This window comes from Larimichthys crocea, unplaced genomic scaffold, assembly GCF_000972845.2.
Source record: "Larimichthys crocea isolate SSNF unplaced genomic scaffold, L_crocea_2.0 scaffold269, whole genome shotgun sequence".
In the NCBI taxonomy this organism is placed as follows: Eukaryota; Metazoa; Chordata; class Actinopteri; family Sciaenidae; genus Larimichthys; species Larimichthys crocea.
This window is the reverse complement of record NW_020853550.1, coordinates 568,320-585,617: the sequence shown is the minus strand read 5'-3', so window position 1 is coordinate 585,617 and position 17,298 is coordinate 568,320. Positions and strand designations below refer to the sequence as shown.

Below are 17,298 nucleotides of genomic sequence, written 5' to 3'. Positions count from 1 at the left end.
TGTTTTTAGAAAGAAAACCTAAAATGAATGTAAAAACCTAAAAAACCTTTTTGGCCGTTTCCATCAAACCTTTCTGATGTGACACTTAAAAAATGTCAAAACACACTGATGGAAATGTGGCTAATGATAAAAACATCCAATGGGCGACTCATGAGGGTTAAACAGCAGGGTGGATGTAGAAAACACTTTACCTGGACGATGTCTCTCTCTGCAAAGCGCCCCCTGGAGGACACTCTGACCTCATCGCCATCCAGCTCCTCCATAGCTGCAGACAACAAACAGCATTTTACTGTTAGGAGGAACATCCTATGTGTACTTTTCTGAATTTACTAAATAACACAGTTGTAACTGAGCAGTTACACAGGGAGGTACAAGTTACAAAGCATTTAAAATGGCATCGGTGTGGCTAAGGAGCATTTATCCAACATACCAAGTTTTAAATAGTCTGATTCCTCTGCATCTTATTAAAACATTTATATTGTATCATGAAAGTTGAATATTTTTTATTGTATTATTATGTCCTTGGATGTGTTGTAAGTATTAAACATGTTATTATTTTACTGTGGCTATGTGGACAGTCGTGGAGAAACATTCATTTCCTCGTCTGTCCAGTGCTTATGCAGGTTGATGATATCTTTTTTTCCGCAAGTGTTACAAAGAAAATCATAGTTTTTCTCAGTCATTAGAGGAATTCATTATAAATCATCGCCACAAAAACTTGAGCTGTCTGGCTAACTTGACTCACTTCCAGTGTAAACAAAGTTAATTATGTCTCACAGGACAAACAGGAAAAACTTCAGCCACTCAAAATACATTTTTACTGAATGTATTTCTCTTCAACCAGTCATCTAAACAATAATTTAAACATTCCTCCATACTTAGTAGATAGTACAAGTTCTTTGTCTGCTTTTATAATAACAAATATTAATATACAGTAATGTGTTAGCATTTAGGGGTGATTTCTGTGCCAGTGGCAGACAACTAAAGGAGCAAATGTCTTACAAATCCATGCAACTCTTTCTTGAAGAATAGAGAAATTAAATGGTGGTCTGCATCAAAAATATTGTTCTTCAAGCCTCAACATGGTGCCTGTGATGTTTCAGTTGAGGGAAAGAGCCATGCAACAGTCTGACAGAGTTCAGATCACAGACAGGTTAGAGGTCCCTGTGTATCACATCTGTTCCCCTGCTGCTTTCCAAGTGGGAGGAAGAAACAATAACTTATTCTGTAACCCAACCTCATTAGTGTTTATATGGGCCACAGAAAGGAAGGTAAATTTCCTGACAGGAAAAATATCAGAGTTCTGCATCAGTCTATTTATAGTTTGTGTCAAAGCAAATCAGACGAGTGTGTGGCAAACAATCTGTGGCATTCCCAAGAGGAACCCTTTTCATATTTATATTCATTTAAAGTGGAAAGGAAAGAAAAGGAAAGAAAAGGGAAAGGAAAGGATGGGAGACTGGTGAGGCTCCACATGGCACACAGACGTGGCAGATGGTGGCTGGGAGCAGCAGGGGAAAAGAGGAGAAGAACGGGGGGAAGGGATCATTTGACATGAGTGTATAGGAGAAGAGAAGGTACACAGACTGGAGCAGAGAGACGAGAAAGGATAGAAATAAATTCAAGCTGAAGGTAGTGGTAGGAAGGGGGGTTCAGGTGTGTTAGGGAAACCTTGGCATGTGGGGGGAGGACCACAGAGACACTGAACCTCTTGCTGCCCTGAATATTAAATGGCGAGTGAGTGTGTGGCTGCACAAACATTCTCCACTGAGCCTTCACTCTCAGAGGATGTATGGAAATAACACTCCAGCTTGCAGCTCTGATACACATTCACTCACTCACTCACTCACTCACTCACTCACTCACTCACTCACTCGCAGCCACAGCAGACCTATAGCAGGATTTCTATCTAAAAAGAGATATGTGTACCTCAGTACTTTCCAACTCCCCTACCCTGTCTGTGACACTCAACCCCAACGACCATTGGTTTCTACTGAAAACACTGTACAATTACAGTATACAGTACTGTACTGTAGATCCATTTTTCATGAACACTCAGTAATCTCTGCTAAATGAATGTTATTCAGACAAGAGGAAATAGTGCATGTGTTGTGGACTACTTTCAGTGGCGGATTAGTACACATTTGTTGCTTAGGGTAGTATTTGGGACAGCAGGATGGTGTAGGTGGGACTGAGTCGAAAATGAACTACAGCCTTTCACAGGATTCATTATAAAAATGATACGACGTCATCAGCCTTATTCTTCAGTGTAATGTATTCAAGGAGGTTCAATGCAGTGCACAGAACATCCTGTAATTCCTGCTTCTTAAAAGCTAAATCTCACTGACAAAAGACGTCATGCTATAAATGTCAGAGTATATAAAAGACAACAAATCTTTGCATAAGTAATGTTTATTTAAAATATATGCAAGATGTGTGTCTCTTGATGTTATTCACACATTTCATTTCTATAGCTCTATAGTATTCTAGTCTCTATGGTAAGGTTATACAACATTGTGCTGTAATGTGATGTGTCCTGATCCTCTTAAATTCCCCACAGGGATCAACAAAAGTTCATCTCATCTTCAAACACATTTTGAATGAAAGCGACACATACTGTATACAAACACACTTGTGGCCCAGTCACGTGTATCGTATTGTTCTCTTAACTCTCTATGCTCCGTTCTGTACTTCTCCTGTTATGCTCTCTCATTTCCATCATTTTCACTGTAAATCTTCTTTCTCTGTCACACTCAAGCATTCACCTTTGACCCCAGCCTTAGCCCTGCTCACTGAATAATAGGTCCCAACGAGGGCTCTCTTTTTCTTTCCGCTCGAATAATTTCCTGTTTTACTTTCCTTCACCTGACTCCAATCATTTCGCCAATTAACTTGGAGAAAGTCAGTTATGTATGTGAACTATGCTCAGATGGTGAGCACATGATGAGTCTCTCTTTCTTCTTTAGCACAGATCAAACTGCAGTCCTGCTGGGTGGATCTGGAGATGGATTCATCAGCTGCTCAGTTTTAAAGCAGGCCTCTGAGTTCAGCCAGCAGATCCTACAATATCATATTCTGAAAGTGCAATGTAACATGAAATGTTGAAGAAGGTTCTAGGATGTGATTATAATAATAATCTTTGCAGGAGCAAAAAGGTCAAATTAAATATAGTTTTGAATGAGGATTAAAGGGACCCTGTGGAGATTTCTACATTCAGTGCTACTGAACACATTGGCTGTATCTTTGAGCTCTAACAAATGTGTGCAGTGAATTCTATCTATCTATCTATCTATCTATCTATCTATCTATCTATCTATCTATCTATCTATCTATCTATATATATATATATATAGATATATGTTGCTGCTAAATGTTCCTCTATGTTCCTCAGCTAGTTGTCACTTGTTTCTGCTGAACAGGAAGTGTAAAGTTGGTTTATTGGAGCTTTTTCCTGACAACAGCTGCCTGCTGCTGCTGGAAAACAGGCTGAGAGCAGTTTGCAGACTAAAAAGCCAAAACAAGGATCCAAAAAGAGAGCTGAGAGGAACTACTGAGTGCATATTACAGTAACAAAATATTTTATGTTATTACTATTATTTTTATATACAGATATTGATATGTGCAGCTTCAAAGGAAAGCCTGGGTTCCATGTTTGTGGTCATGAATTCTGCTGGTTATTTATGTTTGTTTGAGATCTGGTAACAGACATTGTACTAAACTCAGAACTGATGGTCAGACCTACGTATGAAAATAAAACCTATGTTGTAACAAAGTGCAGTTTTCCTTTCACACCGAACTGTGAAAGAAAAAAAAAGTCCAGCTTGGGTTCTCTGTTTGAAAGGAGGAATTTCTCTCAGCAGTCAGATGGGCTTTGGGGAAGTAGAAGAAAAACCATAAATTCACACTGTGTATCTGGCAGGATTCTTACACTCACTCACAGTGCGAAATGAACACATTTTTGTCAAATATCTATATACAGTAATCACATCATCATGAAATGAGGATGGAAAACTACAGCATCAGACTGTATAAGACAAACCTCTTAACTCTGTACATCAGCCCATCATGACCCTGCAGATGTCCTCCTCCTGAAAATCAACATTCTTTTCTCATCAAGCTCCTTCTCTCTAAGAGATAATGTTCAGTGCAGGGAAACATCTTTATTTGAGCAGTGTGTGCTCATCATGGTTTCCAGTGCAGTAGGTCGTGGCTTAGTACTATTGATTAGTGTGAAAGAGGGCAAGTTAAACCATTTGACTTCATATCTCCATGGAAACAGATTTTGTAAATAAGAGTAGGTATCTGATAGACACTGTGTCTGCACATGGCAAAAGTATTCGTATACCTCCTAAAGTTTAAGATCACTATAGCAGGTTCTGTCTGTCAGGGCTAAATTAAAGAAAAAATGATTTCATGGTTTCAAACCTCCTCAGTTTTATTCCTCCTTCTTATTGGTTATGATTAGCTTACACAGCTCAAGAGAGAGAGAGTGACTGGCCAGATCAGAACAAACTTTCCAAAAAAACAAAATTTTCCACCCCTCTCAATCGGGTTGAGAGGGGTGGTGTCCTCCTGGTGAACGCGCTCAACAGGAGAATATTAGTGTCTAATAACCATGTAAACACTTAAATCTTTAGTTTCTTTCTGGATGAAAGAAATATATATTTTTCTGTGCATATTTCCCTAGGTGAGCTGTGCTTATACTTATGAGGGTTATGAAATAATAACGCAGAGGCTCAGTAGTCTGAACCAAGACCACACATTATTTTATTGCTTCCAACATTGTCAGCAGAGGCACCTCACAGATCCACTGCTTCTGTTTTCTACCATGCACAATAAAAAACTTCTGCAGAGCTGCTTCAGAGAGGAGTTCACTCAGAGCATTTCACTAAAAGGCAAACTCGAGAAAACAGTAACCTTGGAGGACATGAACAATGCAGGAACGCTTCCTCTTCTTCTTCTGTTATATTATGCAGCACATTAGACGCTTCACAGTGGGAGGAACGTTATCACATATCAAAAAGTTAGATTCTGATTAAACCTGTAAATGCGCGTCTTATTGGATCACTTTATTTAGCGTCCATGTAGACAGTTAAGTTGGACTCTCTAATCAGAATGATTTAAACCGGGTTAAAAAATATTGTAAAGGCAGGTAAGAACGTCCAACAGGGCAAATCAGACAGAGAACAGTTAATCCAGATTATCTGAAAACAACACACAAGAAGTGAGTACACCTGAAATATTTGCAGTAGTAGTATTTGTAGTAAGTCTATGGAGGTCCATTCAGCCCCACTCAGTACCTGTACACAGTACAAACTCACCTCAATCATTGGTTCATTAAAATGACTTTATACTTTATGTCTTACATACAACAATACATTAAAGTCCTAGTGTTATTATAATATTATTCGATATTGTTGCCATGATACAACAGTATCTTTTGAGAACACAGCAGTATCAAGAGGTATTCTTCAACTAATTAATTAGTTCATTCTTGAGTTGAGTTTAATGTCCTGGATCGTTCTAATCTCATCTGGACCTCTCACTTCAATGGACCTATTTGCTATAAACAGGTTGAGTTTGTCGCTAAGATCTTCTTTGTGTGCTTTGCAGTGCTGTCGCTGACATTTCTCCTCTGGTAAATTATTAAACAGTGTGGATAACTGACTGACATTACATGTAAGTCAAGGTTGGTGAAGGAGATCAGTTCTAAAACCTAGACCAACAAATGGCAACAAAGAGATGGCTCCTCAGATGTTTTGGTTAAACAGACGATGAAGCTCCAATCTGACCAGTACACACACACACACACACACACACACACACACACACACACACACACACACACACACACACACACACACACACACTTACCATCAAACTCAGCAGGACCCACTCCTACTATGATGATAGACATGGGCAGGGAGGCTGCCTGTGGAGAAAACACAGGAGGGGTGTGAGCCAGACTAAAATATACACACCGTGCACTGCTTGAATATACAGTATCTAGTGTAGTACACTGTATATAGACTGTATATCCTGATTACACTTGAGAATAAAATGCTTTCATGTCTTTGTCCAAAGAGTCCAGAGTTCACTGGCTGTTTTTAGCTGAATGTTAAACTCTGGATCAGCAGAGCTCAACATGGCACACATGAATTCCTTTTGAACTATTATCATAATTCAGCTGGATCTGATCTCAGATCAGCTCTTTAACGCAGACTCAAGTAGTTTTCTGGGTCAGCATCTTGGTACATACAAAACATTCATTCATTTGCCAGATATGTCTTTCTATCTCGCCTTTGTACCCTCACATGTTGCTTTTCTGTTGGTCATTTCAAGTAGCAGTAACTGATTTTTTTGGCCTATTGGCAGAGCAAGCTCTAAATCAAGACTGAATGAATGCTCATGTGTTAGCAAACAGAGTGGCCAGTTTACACATCTATCAAACACAGAGCAACACTAGTAAATATTCAAGTCTTTTTGTCCACGAAACAAATCTAACTCCAATATTCACTTTTATTTCAGCCGGCTTTGGTTTCAGTCAACTCTTAAATACTCCTCTATTGCCATATTTCCGCTGAATGGTACAGCTCAATTGGAACTGTTCTTTCTGGTTTCCATCTGTACCTGGTCATTTTCTGGCTATCATGTTGGTCAGGGTTCCAAAACGAGCTGAGCTGATACTAAATGGTCGAGTGAAACTCTGCAGACCACTGACTGTTTTGAAAGAATCATCGCCAGTATCATCACACATCATACATTCCCGGTTCGTCGATTCGAGATGGCTGTGAATGTATGTGTGTGTGTGTGTGTGTGTAGTATGAGTGTGACAGTTTGGATAGAAAGAGCTCTACCACTCCTGACGAGTTGGAACCTTGCATGGCAGCCTCTGCCTCTCAACTTTGTCTGATTGTACTCCAAACAAAGCCATTAAAAGTAAACTGTATTATTCTCTCTCAAATGTGTTAGCAGGAACTGTGGAAGTAAACTGCATTTTTATCAAATACTTCCCCTTAATTAAATTCCACAGGCCTGTTTTATGCAAATATCTCACATACAGCCTTTTAAACATGCACACACACACACACACACACACACACACACACACACACACACACACACACACACACACACACGTGTGGGCAACAGTGTATTATATAGATATTTGTAGACAATAAAAGGTGCCTTTGGCTTCAATTAAAAACAACCTGTAAACAGCGATCTCAATGCACCTGTTGTTAGTTTTACATAAACCTGTGACTTGTTGACTATTCTGTTTTTGTCCTGAGCTGCCGAAATAATTCATTTGATATTCTGTATTTCCTTTTCAGTTATAATTTAGCTTCCCTTCCTCACATGTTTAAAGGACCACTCTGTAGGATTTAGTGGCATCTATAGACATAATAACCCCACTACTCGCCTTCCTATTCCAAGAGTGAAAAGAAACTTTGGCGGCAGCAAAACAAATAAACGCGATGCACCCTATCTGCAGTGTTTAGTTTGTCTGTTCTGGGCTACTGTAGAAACATGGTGGACTGTAGGAGAGAACCAGCTGTGGCTGTAAAATATAATGGTCATTCTGACAGGTAACGAAAACTTAACAATTCTTAATAATTCTTCATTTTATTACACAACTAAAAACATAGTTATGAATATTATATTACATTTCTGCCATATTCTGTAAATAGAGCCATCTAAATCTGACACACTGAAGATTTTCTTTCCTGCATTGCGGTGTGTGTGTGCGCAGTGTTGTGTGTACTCACGTTGACCACAGACTCTTTGGTCTGAGCCATGTCGGAGATGACGCCGTCTGTGATCATCAGCAGCACAAAGTACTGAGAGCCGTCAGTCACTTCTGCGGCACACCTGACATCATAACACACACACACACACACAGAGAAGTTAGGTTAACTGATCGGTGTGTCGACATGAAGTTTACAGTAACATAGAATAACAGTTTTGACAGCAGAATGATTTTTGTCCGTATAGACAGATTAATACAAAAACACCAGAATGATACAGAATGGTGTTTTTCTCTGTAACAAGGGATCTTTGCCTGAGTGTGCAGACACTTGCTTATGATGGAAGTTTTTACCAGACAGAGTCTGAAGACAATGTGAGTATGTTTATAAGTGTTGTGTTATGAATAAACTGCGTGTTTGATGATCTCTATTGTAGATTTTGTGCTTAATGTTTCATGATTGTCCCTATGGACTCGGACAGGGACTTGACACGCGTGTTCTACACTGAGGCTAATCAGGTGATGTTCTTTTAACCTTTTGTACTGCTGCATTCATTTGCTGCAAGTTTTTTTTTCCTTGAAGGTTTCTGGGCAAAGCCTTGCTTAATAAAAAGATTTTGCACAGATTTGATTGAACGATTAGTTGATTAAATGTATTGTTGTGGACTACAATAAATTGAAATCCCAAATTCTCTGATATCAGCTCCTTAAAGCTAAATATTTGCTGCTGTCTTTAGTACCCTATGACAGTAAACTGAGGATTTAATTTGAGGATTCACCATTTTCTGACATTTTATCGACTAAAGAATCGAACAATTCATCAAAAAAATGGTCGAGGAATCAGTACCGAAAATGAATGTTAGTATTTCATACTCATTTCATATTTATTGATATCTGATATTGTACTCTTTCCCTCAGGATAAAGAATGCTTCATCTTGTCTGTGAATTTGTAAGAAAAGGTTCTTTAGTCTGTGACCTTAAATAGACTAAATGTCATTCATATGAGCATTTGAATGGAATGTACGTCACTCGCTGCATGTAACTGTGCAACCATCAGATCCTCTGCATGCTGTCCAGTGTGTAGGAAATGCACATTAAGTAGTTAATATAGAGTCCTTCCCTGCCAGCACACACTCATGGAATAGTCCACATAAAACAGTGTTGTATAATGGAGAATATTTGTTCTGGTGTGTGTGTGTGTGTGTGTGTGTGTGTGTGTGTGTGTGTGTGTGTGTGTGTCTATGTGTTCCAGGTAATGCTAGGATCCCAGCAGGGAGAAGGAAGACCTGCTGTCTGACTCACTGTTTGATTGGCTCACACTCTCAGTCTGGCCCGAGGCTGAGAGCAGGCAAAATGGCAAACTGTCTCTCTCTGCCTACCATCCTGTCTGCTGGATAAATCTGTCTGTCCACCTGCCTGTCTCATGTCTCAGCGTCTGTCCCTAATGCATCTCTCTATCTCTCCGTCTCTCTGTCTCTCTCTTTCTTCCATTCCGCCAGCTCTCTCCCTCTGTCTGTGAAGAATAATGGGAAAGTGTATGAACAGGAGCAGGGGAACAAATTGCTCTGTTACCTTGTAAAGTAAAGTCTGCAAGAAGTGCAGTCACTTCAATTATCCTTTTATTTGGAGACGTTTTCTTCTTTTTAGTACACACACGTGCAACAACACGTGCATCTTATGAACAGACCTGCTTTTATATGTAAAGTCTGACTGAAACGTCTCCATTAATTCTGCTGTAAATGCCTCTGGCACAGGAACGCTCAGCTCTCGTCTGATCTTGTTGATTATAGCACACGAGCAACACCAGATGGATGCGTGATTCATAAAAAGCTTTTTGGTTTTAACTGGGGAGAAAGAAAAACTATGACTTCTTTGACCTTTTAAAATAACAGAAACATCTGGATAGCATCAACTGTGCTGGAAGTGCAGACAAAGAAGCAGTTGTTTTGATGGGTGACTGCTAATGTTGATAACTAATGCTCAAATATGCTGTTACCTGTACATACAGATAAAGTAGGTGACAGGACTGATGTAATGGACTACTGGAAGCATTTAGAGATAAACTCTGTTAGATAAAGTTTGTTACCGAAACAGCCTGATCCGAATCCTGATCTGACCAGACCCTAGTGCAACCTCCTCCACCAACATCCTGTGTGATTCACGTTTCAACCGACCTGTTAGCCACCAGGCAGGAGAGACGCTCCACAGTGTGCTCCCATTTTATAAGTGAATATGACTGTGAACGCACGCTTTTTCTGATTCTGGCTGTGTGGAAATGTCCTTACTTCACAGACGATGAACAAAGGTCGGGCTGCTGCTGCAAACTGTACTCTGACTGGGCTGTAATTAGTACATTTGTCATAGCTGTAGGTGACATATATTGAAAAAAAAAGAATATTTCTAAAAATGAAAAGTATCAAGCGCAAAAAAGTCCAAACCATAAACAAATAAAAAGACAGACTACAGATATAAAAGGCTCAATCTAAGGTAACAAAAAATATTCCTATTTTCAGATGATTATACACTCTATATACAGATCATATCAGAACAGAGCCTCCAACATTAAATGAGGTATCGCGAGCTATAAACCTTCTCAAATCCTGTAATGCATCACAGTATGCAGCTGCTAGCACTATCTGAAATGTTCCCAGAGGCACTTCTACGTGATCTATACCATAAATTCTGCTCTCAGGATTCACAGACTTCAAAGATGTCAGTGCAGAACTCAACAGCAACTCTTCAGTCCTACAGGACGAGGGTAACAAAATGTCGACTCTTTGATCCGGGTTGTGTGTGTGTGTGTGTGTGTGTGTGTGTGTGTGTGTAGGCTGGTTGGTTGTTTCTAGTTATAACATAAATAGTATTTTCACCATCCGTCACAGATATGCAGTCCAGCTTTCCTGCCCACAAAGACACGCAATGTGGCATCAGACAACATACAAGAGCACAGTATACAGATGACAGCTGGACAAAATAAGCCCTAAAGAGGATTCATTATATGTAAACACACTAACTGTTGGACAGAAGCAGCATATTTTTCACTGGCTGTGATAATATGATCACTGTTCCAATACTTTTCTGCACATGGCAAACGTAGCTGCATGTGGCCATGTATATTTATGTATATATAGATTGTGCCATGGATCTTCCTCCTTTTCATCTCGCCTTGTCTTCAGCACTACTCTAAGCCTCCCACGTGGATAACAACAAGAAAGAAAAGGTGGATGAAGAGGAGGAGGATGAAGAGCAATAACAGGAAAACACAAAGAGGAGGAAGAAGAGACAGATTGGGGGGTTTAATTAAGAAGAAGGGAAGGAGACAAAGCAGCAAGAAGCAGCAGAGTGTGAGAAACAGAGCAGATGAGACAGCAAAAAATGAGGAAAGACAAACAAGAATGTGGAGGTGGAACAAGTCAGAATAAGCACTGAAGGTATGGAAGGAGGGAGATGAAAAGAAAAAGAAGAAAAAAGGGAGAGATGGAAGTGTTGTGCATCTGATGATCAGAACACAGAAACTCTGGAGACATCAACCAAACACAACAAGAATGTAGGGCTGCACGATATGGCCTGTAACCAATATCTCGATATTTTTAAGCTATATCGCGATACACAATATATATCTCGATATTTTTGTTGTTGTTGTTTTGTACTCTTTTTATAGCATTTTAACACTTGTCATATTTTTTATGAATTTTTAATGCATTTCATAATGTAAATATGAGCTTTAAAGCAGTGCAGGATCATACTTGGCTTATGAGACACTTTTTTAAATCACATTTTAACCATTCTTCATATTTTATAAATAAACCTTTAATAAATTTAACACCCACGTCTTATTTTGAAAACCGGAAGTGTCCACACGCTGCAGTAAGCTAGCGCTGACTTTCCCAGTTTTCTCAAAGTATTTGCCATAAAGTCGGCAATAAGGGCGCACTTGAAAATATTGGAGCAGCTGACGTGACCACGCGAAAACGAGAGACGGCTGGCGTGACAGTTGTTTTTCTTCGGAACCAAGTCGTCCGTCTCCATCTTCAATTAACTCGCTTGGGCTCTTCACTTCTCTCCTCACTTGATACAAACAGTACGCATGCGCGCAGGGGATTTTTCTGGGTGGGCGTGGCAGTGTGCTGCGTGCTGTGAGCAGCACCAGGAGTGAGTGACAGGCGAAACTCCGGAGAATTAAATGCAGACGGCTTAAAACATTTACGTGACAAGTACTCGATGGTCGCGATATAGTCATTTCATACATCTCACGTAGAACAAGCCGCGATATATCGAGTATATTCGATATATCGCCCACCCCTACAAGAATGGCAGAAAAAGTGCGAGGATGAGGGAAGAAAGTTTGATGTTCCCTCTCTGAATGGACTTTTGAAGCTCTTAAGCCCACAGCAGAACAACACATCACATTTGATTATGCAACCACAATCACACTTCACTGGGACAGGATATTATTGCTTCATATGGGGGCTAAAAATACAATAGCTGGTAATAAGCAGCCAAAATCCATTAAAAACTTAACACCGGCTGTCCTACAAAAAAAAAAAAAAGTTTTATTGGTGAAATTTAATTTGTTTTTAAAAAAAGAGCTTGTAGGATGAGATGCTGTGGGGTTCAGCAGGGAGACAAGGTTCTGCCTATTTGTGTTATTTGAAGCACTTACATTGTGGGTGCATGGGAGAAAATAACAATCATAAAATAATAAAGTGCACTTAATGTGTTGGCTAGGTTCAAATACTTGACGACACATAAGCTATTGAATGTAAGATACAGAGACAAAAATCAACCAGAGAAGAAAATGCAAGGGAGGCAGGGGGCAGATTCACAAAATGATTACAAATGTGTTCAGAGTCACTCTGGACTTTGGAAAATTATGTTTGCATTATTAATACAGTAGTTGTTTATTCAGTGTAATAAATGAATAATAAATGAATGCCAAATGCAGGTTTAAATATATTTATGTGAACTAATATGGATAAATAACTGATATTTGTAACTCCAAATAGCCTACAACCATGGACAGATTATGAGAAAATAAAAAGACAAATTCTACCATGCTAGAAAAGTCAATAAATTAATGTTTGGTCCTTTCCATCAGTTACAATCCTTGTAGTTAGTATACTGTAGAGAGAGTGGACTGTGAAAAACACAAAGACATCGAAGCTAAGATGGAAGTGTGATAAATAGCAGTGATTTTACTCATAAGTGTTCAGTTTTTTTGTTGAAACAGCAGCATGTTTTGTGTGTTGACTCAGTTGGTTGGTGGTGTATCTCTTGCTGAGGTTTGATGGACTGGTCTGAGTCAAAGGTTTTTTATACTCAACACGCTTCAGCTTATGAGTCACATTCTCTAACTGAAGTAAACAGAGTTCAAAAGAGTTCATCTTCAGCGAGTCATCTCTGGGTGAGGAGGCTCACACAGTGTGCATGTCACAGAGGATGAATGGGGGTACAAAGTATTTGACTTTGATGCTGGAAACCACGACTGTCCTATCTCTTACCAAGAGTGAGTGTTTGCTTGCTTTAACCATGACACTTTGAAAGTACTTGACTTGACTTGACTTTAACTTTCATTTATTCCAAAGTTTTTTCTTTTTTGTTGGTTTGGTCATCACACCTTGAAAAGGTATCATTAACCTTTAAGGCACCCTGAATGCCTTTGTACCTCTGCTCAAGTCCTACATGTCACAAAAACTTTAAGAGAGGTCAGGACTCATTTCCAAATCCTGACTCTTGAAATCCTGTGAGGGACACTGCAAAAATATTTGTGATGAGTTAAAGCTGCTGTGTGGTAGCATGAGGTTCTGTGTGTGTTGTGTGTATCGCTGACCTTGAACAAATATGCCAAGGGTATTTCCTTCATCATAAAACATTTACAAAGGCATTTTTCAAGCATTTCCATCCATGTTTGCTGTCTTCTACCACATGTTAGAATAGCAGGGAACAAACAATACAAATGTGTATCACTTCACCTGTGCACGAATGTTTTATGAGGGAGGAAATGTACTTCACAAATGTGTTAGACCTCACAGATACACACAGTGTTTTTACTAGTCACATGGTTACAAGAACTCAACAGGTCCCTTTAAAATCTCCTTATATTCGCTAATAAGGCTGTTTTATGAATATGTGGACATATATGTACATGTAGCAGTAGCCGCATTTTCGCACCTGATAGTGTCACCTGTTGCTACCAAAGAGTTTTATTTTTAGCTCCTTGAACATTTTCGTAAACTCTAATAGTTTTGAAATGTATAATACTGTGTAAAATGTGAAAAGCTCATGTTTAAAAAAATGTGTTTATGTACTGTAAAACGGTTAAATGCTAATGGTAAAAACATTTTATATATTTTAAAAATGGTTAAAAACAAGTAAAAAATCTGTCAGCTCATGCATTTTGGAAGAGTAAAATGATTTTAGTCTGTCAGCTCATGCATTTTGGAAGAGTAAAATGATTTTAGTTGGAAAATGGAAAATTAATTTAGGAACCATATGTAAGTGGTAACATAAGCTATGTTTTATTTTAAGTTGACAACTTACAGGGTAACAGTTGTTACTGTCATTTTGATTTATTTAATCATACAAAACTTATAACTCAATATTTGCTGAAAGAGGAAAAAAGACATTGTATTTTATTTTGAAGTCGTGTTTGTTTCATAGAGAACATTGAGTGTTCATAACAGAGGAGGGTTTAAATTGTGAATGTTTTAATAAATCCTCTCTCTCCCTCTTTCTGCTGAGCGAGATGTAAAACGGACGCAGAGTTTGCCCTGTCTCACTTATTTCTCCTGTTTCCAGAGAGAGCCTAGAAGCTGTTCACATGGTGCCAGCCAGTACCTGTAACACATGTGCATTGCATCTCCTCCTTTCTGCCGTCAAGCCACCACAGATATTTACTGTTTGTATTCATGACATGCATACAAAAACAGCTGGCTTTCCATGATGGCACGAGATAAGTAGCACATGCAAATGAAACACATGGAAATGTGTGTGTGTTTATGTATGAGAGACATTATGTAAGAGTGCATATGAAGGTATGTCTCTCACCGGGCCACCTGGTTGATGACTGGAGCAAAGTTGGTCGGGCCGTACAGCTGAACACTTCGTAGGCTCTGGAAGTACGCCTCGAGAACACCATCGATGCCCACACAGTTTGGGTTTTCTGTATTTGAGTTCTGCAAGAGAGAAAAAAAAAAACATTGAAGCTACTGGAAGGAAACGACACAGATATTTTTTGTCTTATCTTGAGAAATATTGATACCATAATCTTTCTACGCATGAATCACATCCGTGTAAGAGTCCAGTCAGTCTATAAAGTCCTCAGGTAGGCACTCTCTTAATAATTTAATAATTGAACTTAATAATTTAAGTTTGTTGTAGTTTGGCCCAGGGCACTGAGAAATCAGTATGTTCGAGTGTCCCAGATCTACCCCCCTGTTTACATGCACCCACACTTTCAACACAGCCCTCTGAAGCAAATTAACACTATTCTACACAGACGACTGTCCAGGGTGTACTTTAAAACTGATGAACTAATTATGGTGCACCAAAGCATAACTTCCAACAGGCCAGTAGAGTCCTTTGAGAATTGGATTCAGTTGGAGGTTCATTGGCACCAGTTTAATCGGCCTGGTTTCATTTGCGTGACTGTTTTTTGATACACACAGTGACTTTAGAGAACACCTTTCTAGTAAGAATTCTGCATGGCATGGATTCTACAAAGAGATGAAGGCATTCATGGTCCTGGGGGTCCTGGTCCATGTTGACGTGATACCCTCACCAGCGCCGGTCCTGGCCACATTTGCGCCCTGGGCGAAACCCCAACCCCCCCCCCCTTCCCGTGCGCCCTCACGGCCGCCAGTGCGCCCCTGGATGCGCCGTGCGCCCCTGGATGCGTGCGCCCCCATCGGTCTGTCCGACGCCCCCCTCTGCCTTGTCAACACCCCGCTCCCGGGGCGCCCGCTCCGCTAACTTAATGAGCGGTATCGAAAAATTACCGAGGTTTTTTGCTTTTTCGGGCGTTCGTGCGCCCCCCACGGAGAATGCGCCCTGGGCGGCCGCCCACATTGCCCATAGCTAGGACCGGCCCTGACCCTCACACAGTTGCTGTTGGAAGATGCAGGTTAAATGAAGTAAATCCTAATGAATGCAGGAATACAGAAAATGATGAAATGAAGGTTCAGCATGTGCTGAGTGACTATTGTCAGAGGGCAGAAATGTATGAAGCTCTTCTGAACAGGCACACAGTTTCACACAGTTACAGAGAGGAGTATGATACGATGTAGCTGAAATATGGGGACATTAGAACTTTATTCATCACCTCCGTACACCTGGACAATCACTTCCTGAAGTAGATGAAAACGTTGGTGTGTCAGTTTTTGAAAGCTGACAGAAATGCTTAGCAGTTCCAACATTTGGAATGTGGAGGGAGGGAGGTTCAGGTAACCTTGTGTGGTTCAGACAAATTGGCATCCCATGAGGGATTACTGGCAACTAGTGTGAGCTAAGGGCTGGTTTAACATAAAGTGTGCATGTGACAACCTGTGTGAGCTGTTATATCAGAACTGAAGAGTATTTCCTCACTGAAAGAAGAGCAAAGAACAACACTGAAGGATTCTCCTGATGGAAAAGATATCTTCATCCAACTGACTTTGGTAAGAGTTTGACTTTGTTATATGGTTTGTTGATCTGATTGGTTGAAGTTTGCCAAAGTTTGATGGTTTATCCAATCGTCTGCTAAATATTTTCAAGTTTCTCCAAACAGTTTTAAAGGTTTAAACAGTTTTGTATAAATCCGCCAAGGCTATCCAAGAAGCATAGGAGTTCTACTGATGGACAACATTTTCTAACAGAACCACATGGCAGGACATGGCATGTCATCCTGCTGAAAATTGCCATTAGAAAATGGATTAGCAGGCGCACACATAATGCACATAGTCAGCAACAATACAATCAACCCAGCCGTGGCATTTCAACAATGCTCAGATGGTATTTAATAGCCTGCATGCCAAGAAAATATTCCCCACATTATTACACCGCCAGCAGCAGTCTAAACTGTTGACACAAGGCAGCACAAATCCACTGAATCATGTTGTTTACTCCAAATTCTGAACCCACCATTTGGCATGTGGCAGCAGAAATTAAGATTCATTGGATCTTCTTCTGTTCAGTTTTAGTGAACCTGTGCCCACTGTGGTCTTCTGCTGCTGTAGCCTGTCCACTTCAAGGTTCCATGTGTTGTGTGTTGCCTGTTACATCATCTGCTTATTTGGGACTACTGCCTTCCAATCATAACTCACTGAATGATTGTATGATGTATGATTGACTCTCTGTAACTTGCCATTTCTCACCGCCCTGTCTACAACCACCAATCAATCTGGATCATCCGATTATGACAATTTACACATTTACACCTGCACCACATGCATTACCACTTATCCAAATAGAAAACCCATACATGGCTCAATGTTCAAAGTCACATACATCAGGGTAAACGGTTGGTAATTGGATTTATATAGCACCTATCTAGTCTTCTTCACCCATTCCTTCA

The 17,298-nt window shown here is 39.9% G+C and overlaps 1 protein-coding gene across 2 annotated transcripts in view; it reads right to left on the bottom strand.

The window, feature by feature from the left end:
- LOC104932230 (copine-9) overlaps window positions 1-17,298 on the bottom strand; it is a 144,433-nt gene that overhangs the window by 3,392 nt on the left and 123,743 nt on the right. For both annotated transcript variants that reach the window (XM_019269199.2, XM_027275966.1), the window contains 4 exons: window positions 14,796-14,923; window positions 7,770-7,872; window positions 5,875-5,932; window positions 192-265 (listed from right to left, as the gene is read on the bottom strand). In XM_019269199.2, the coding sequence (XP_019124744.1) occupies window positions 192-265; window positions 5,875-5,932; window positions 7,770-7,872; window positions 14,796-14,923 (363 nt within the window). The remainder of the gene's footprint in view (window positions 1-191; window positions 266-5,874; window positions 5,933-7,769; window positions 7,873-14,795; window positions 14,924-17,298) is intronic.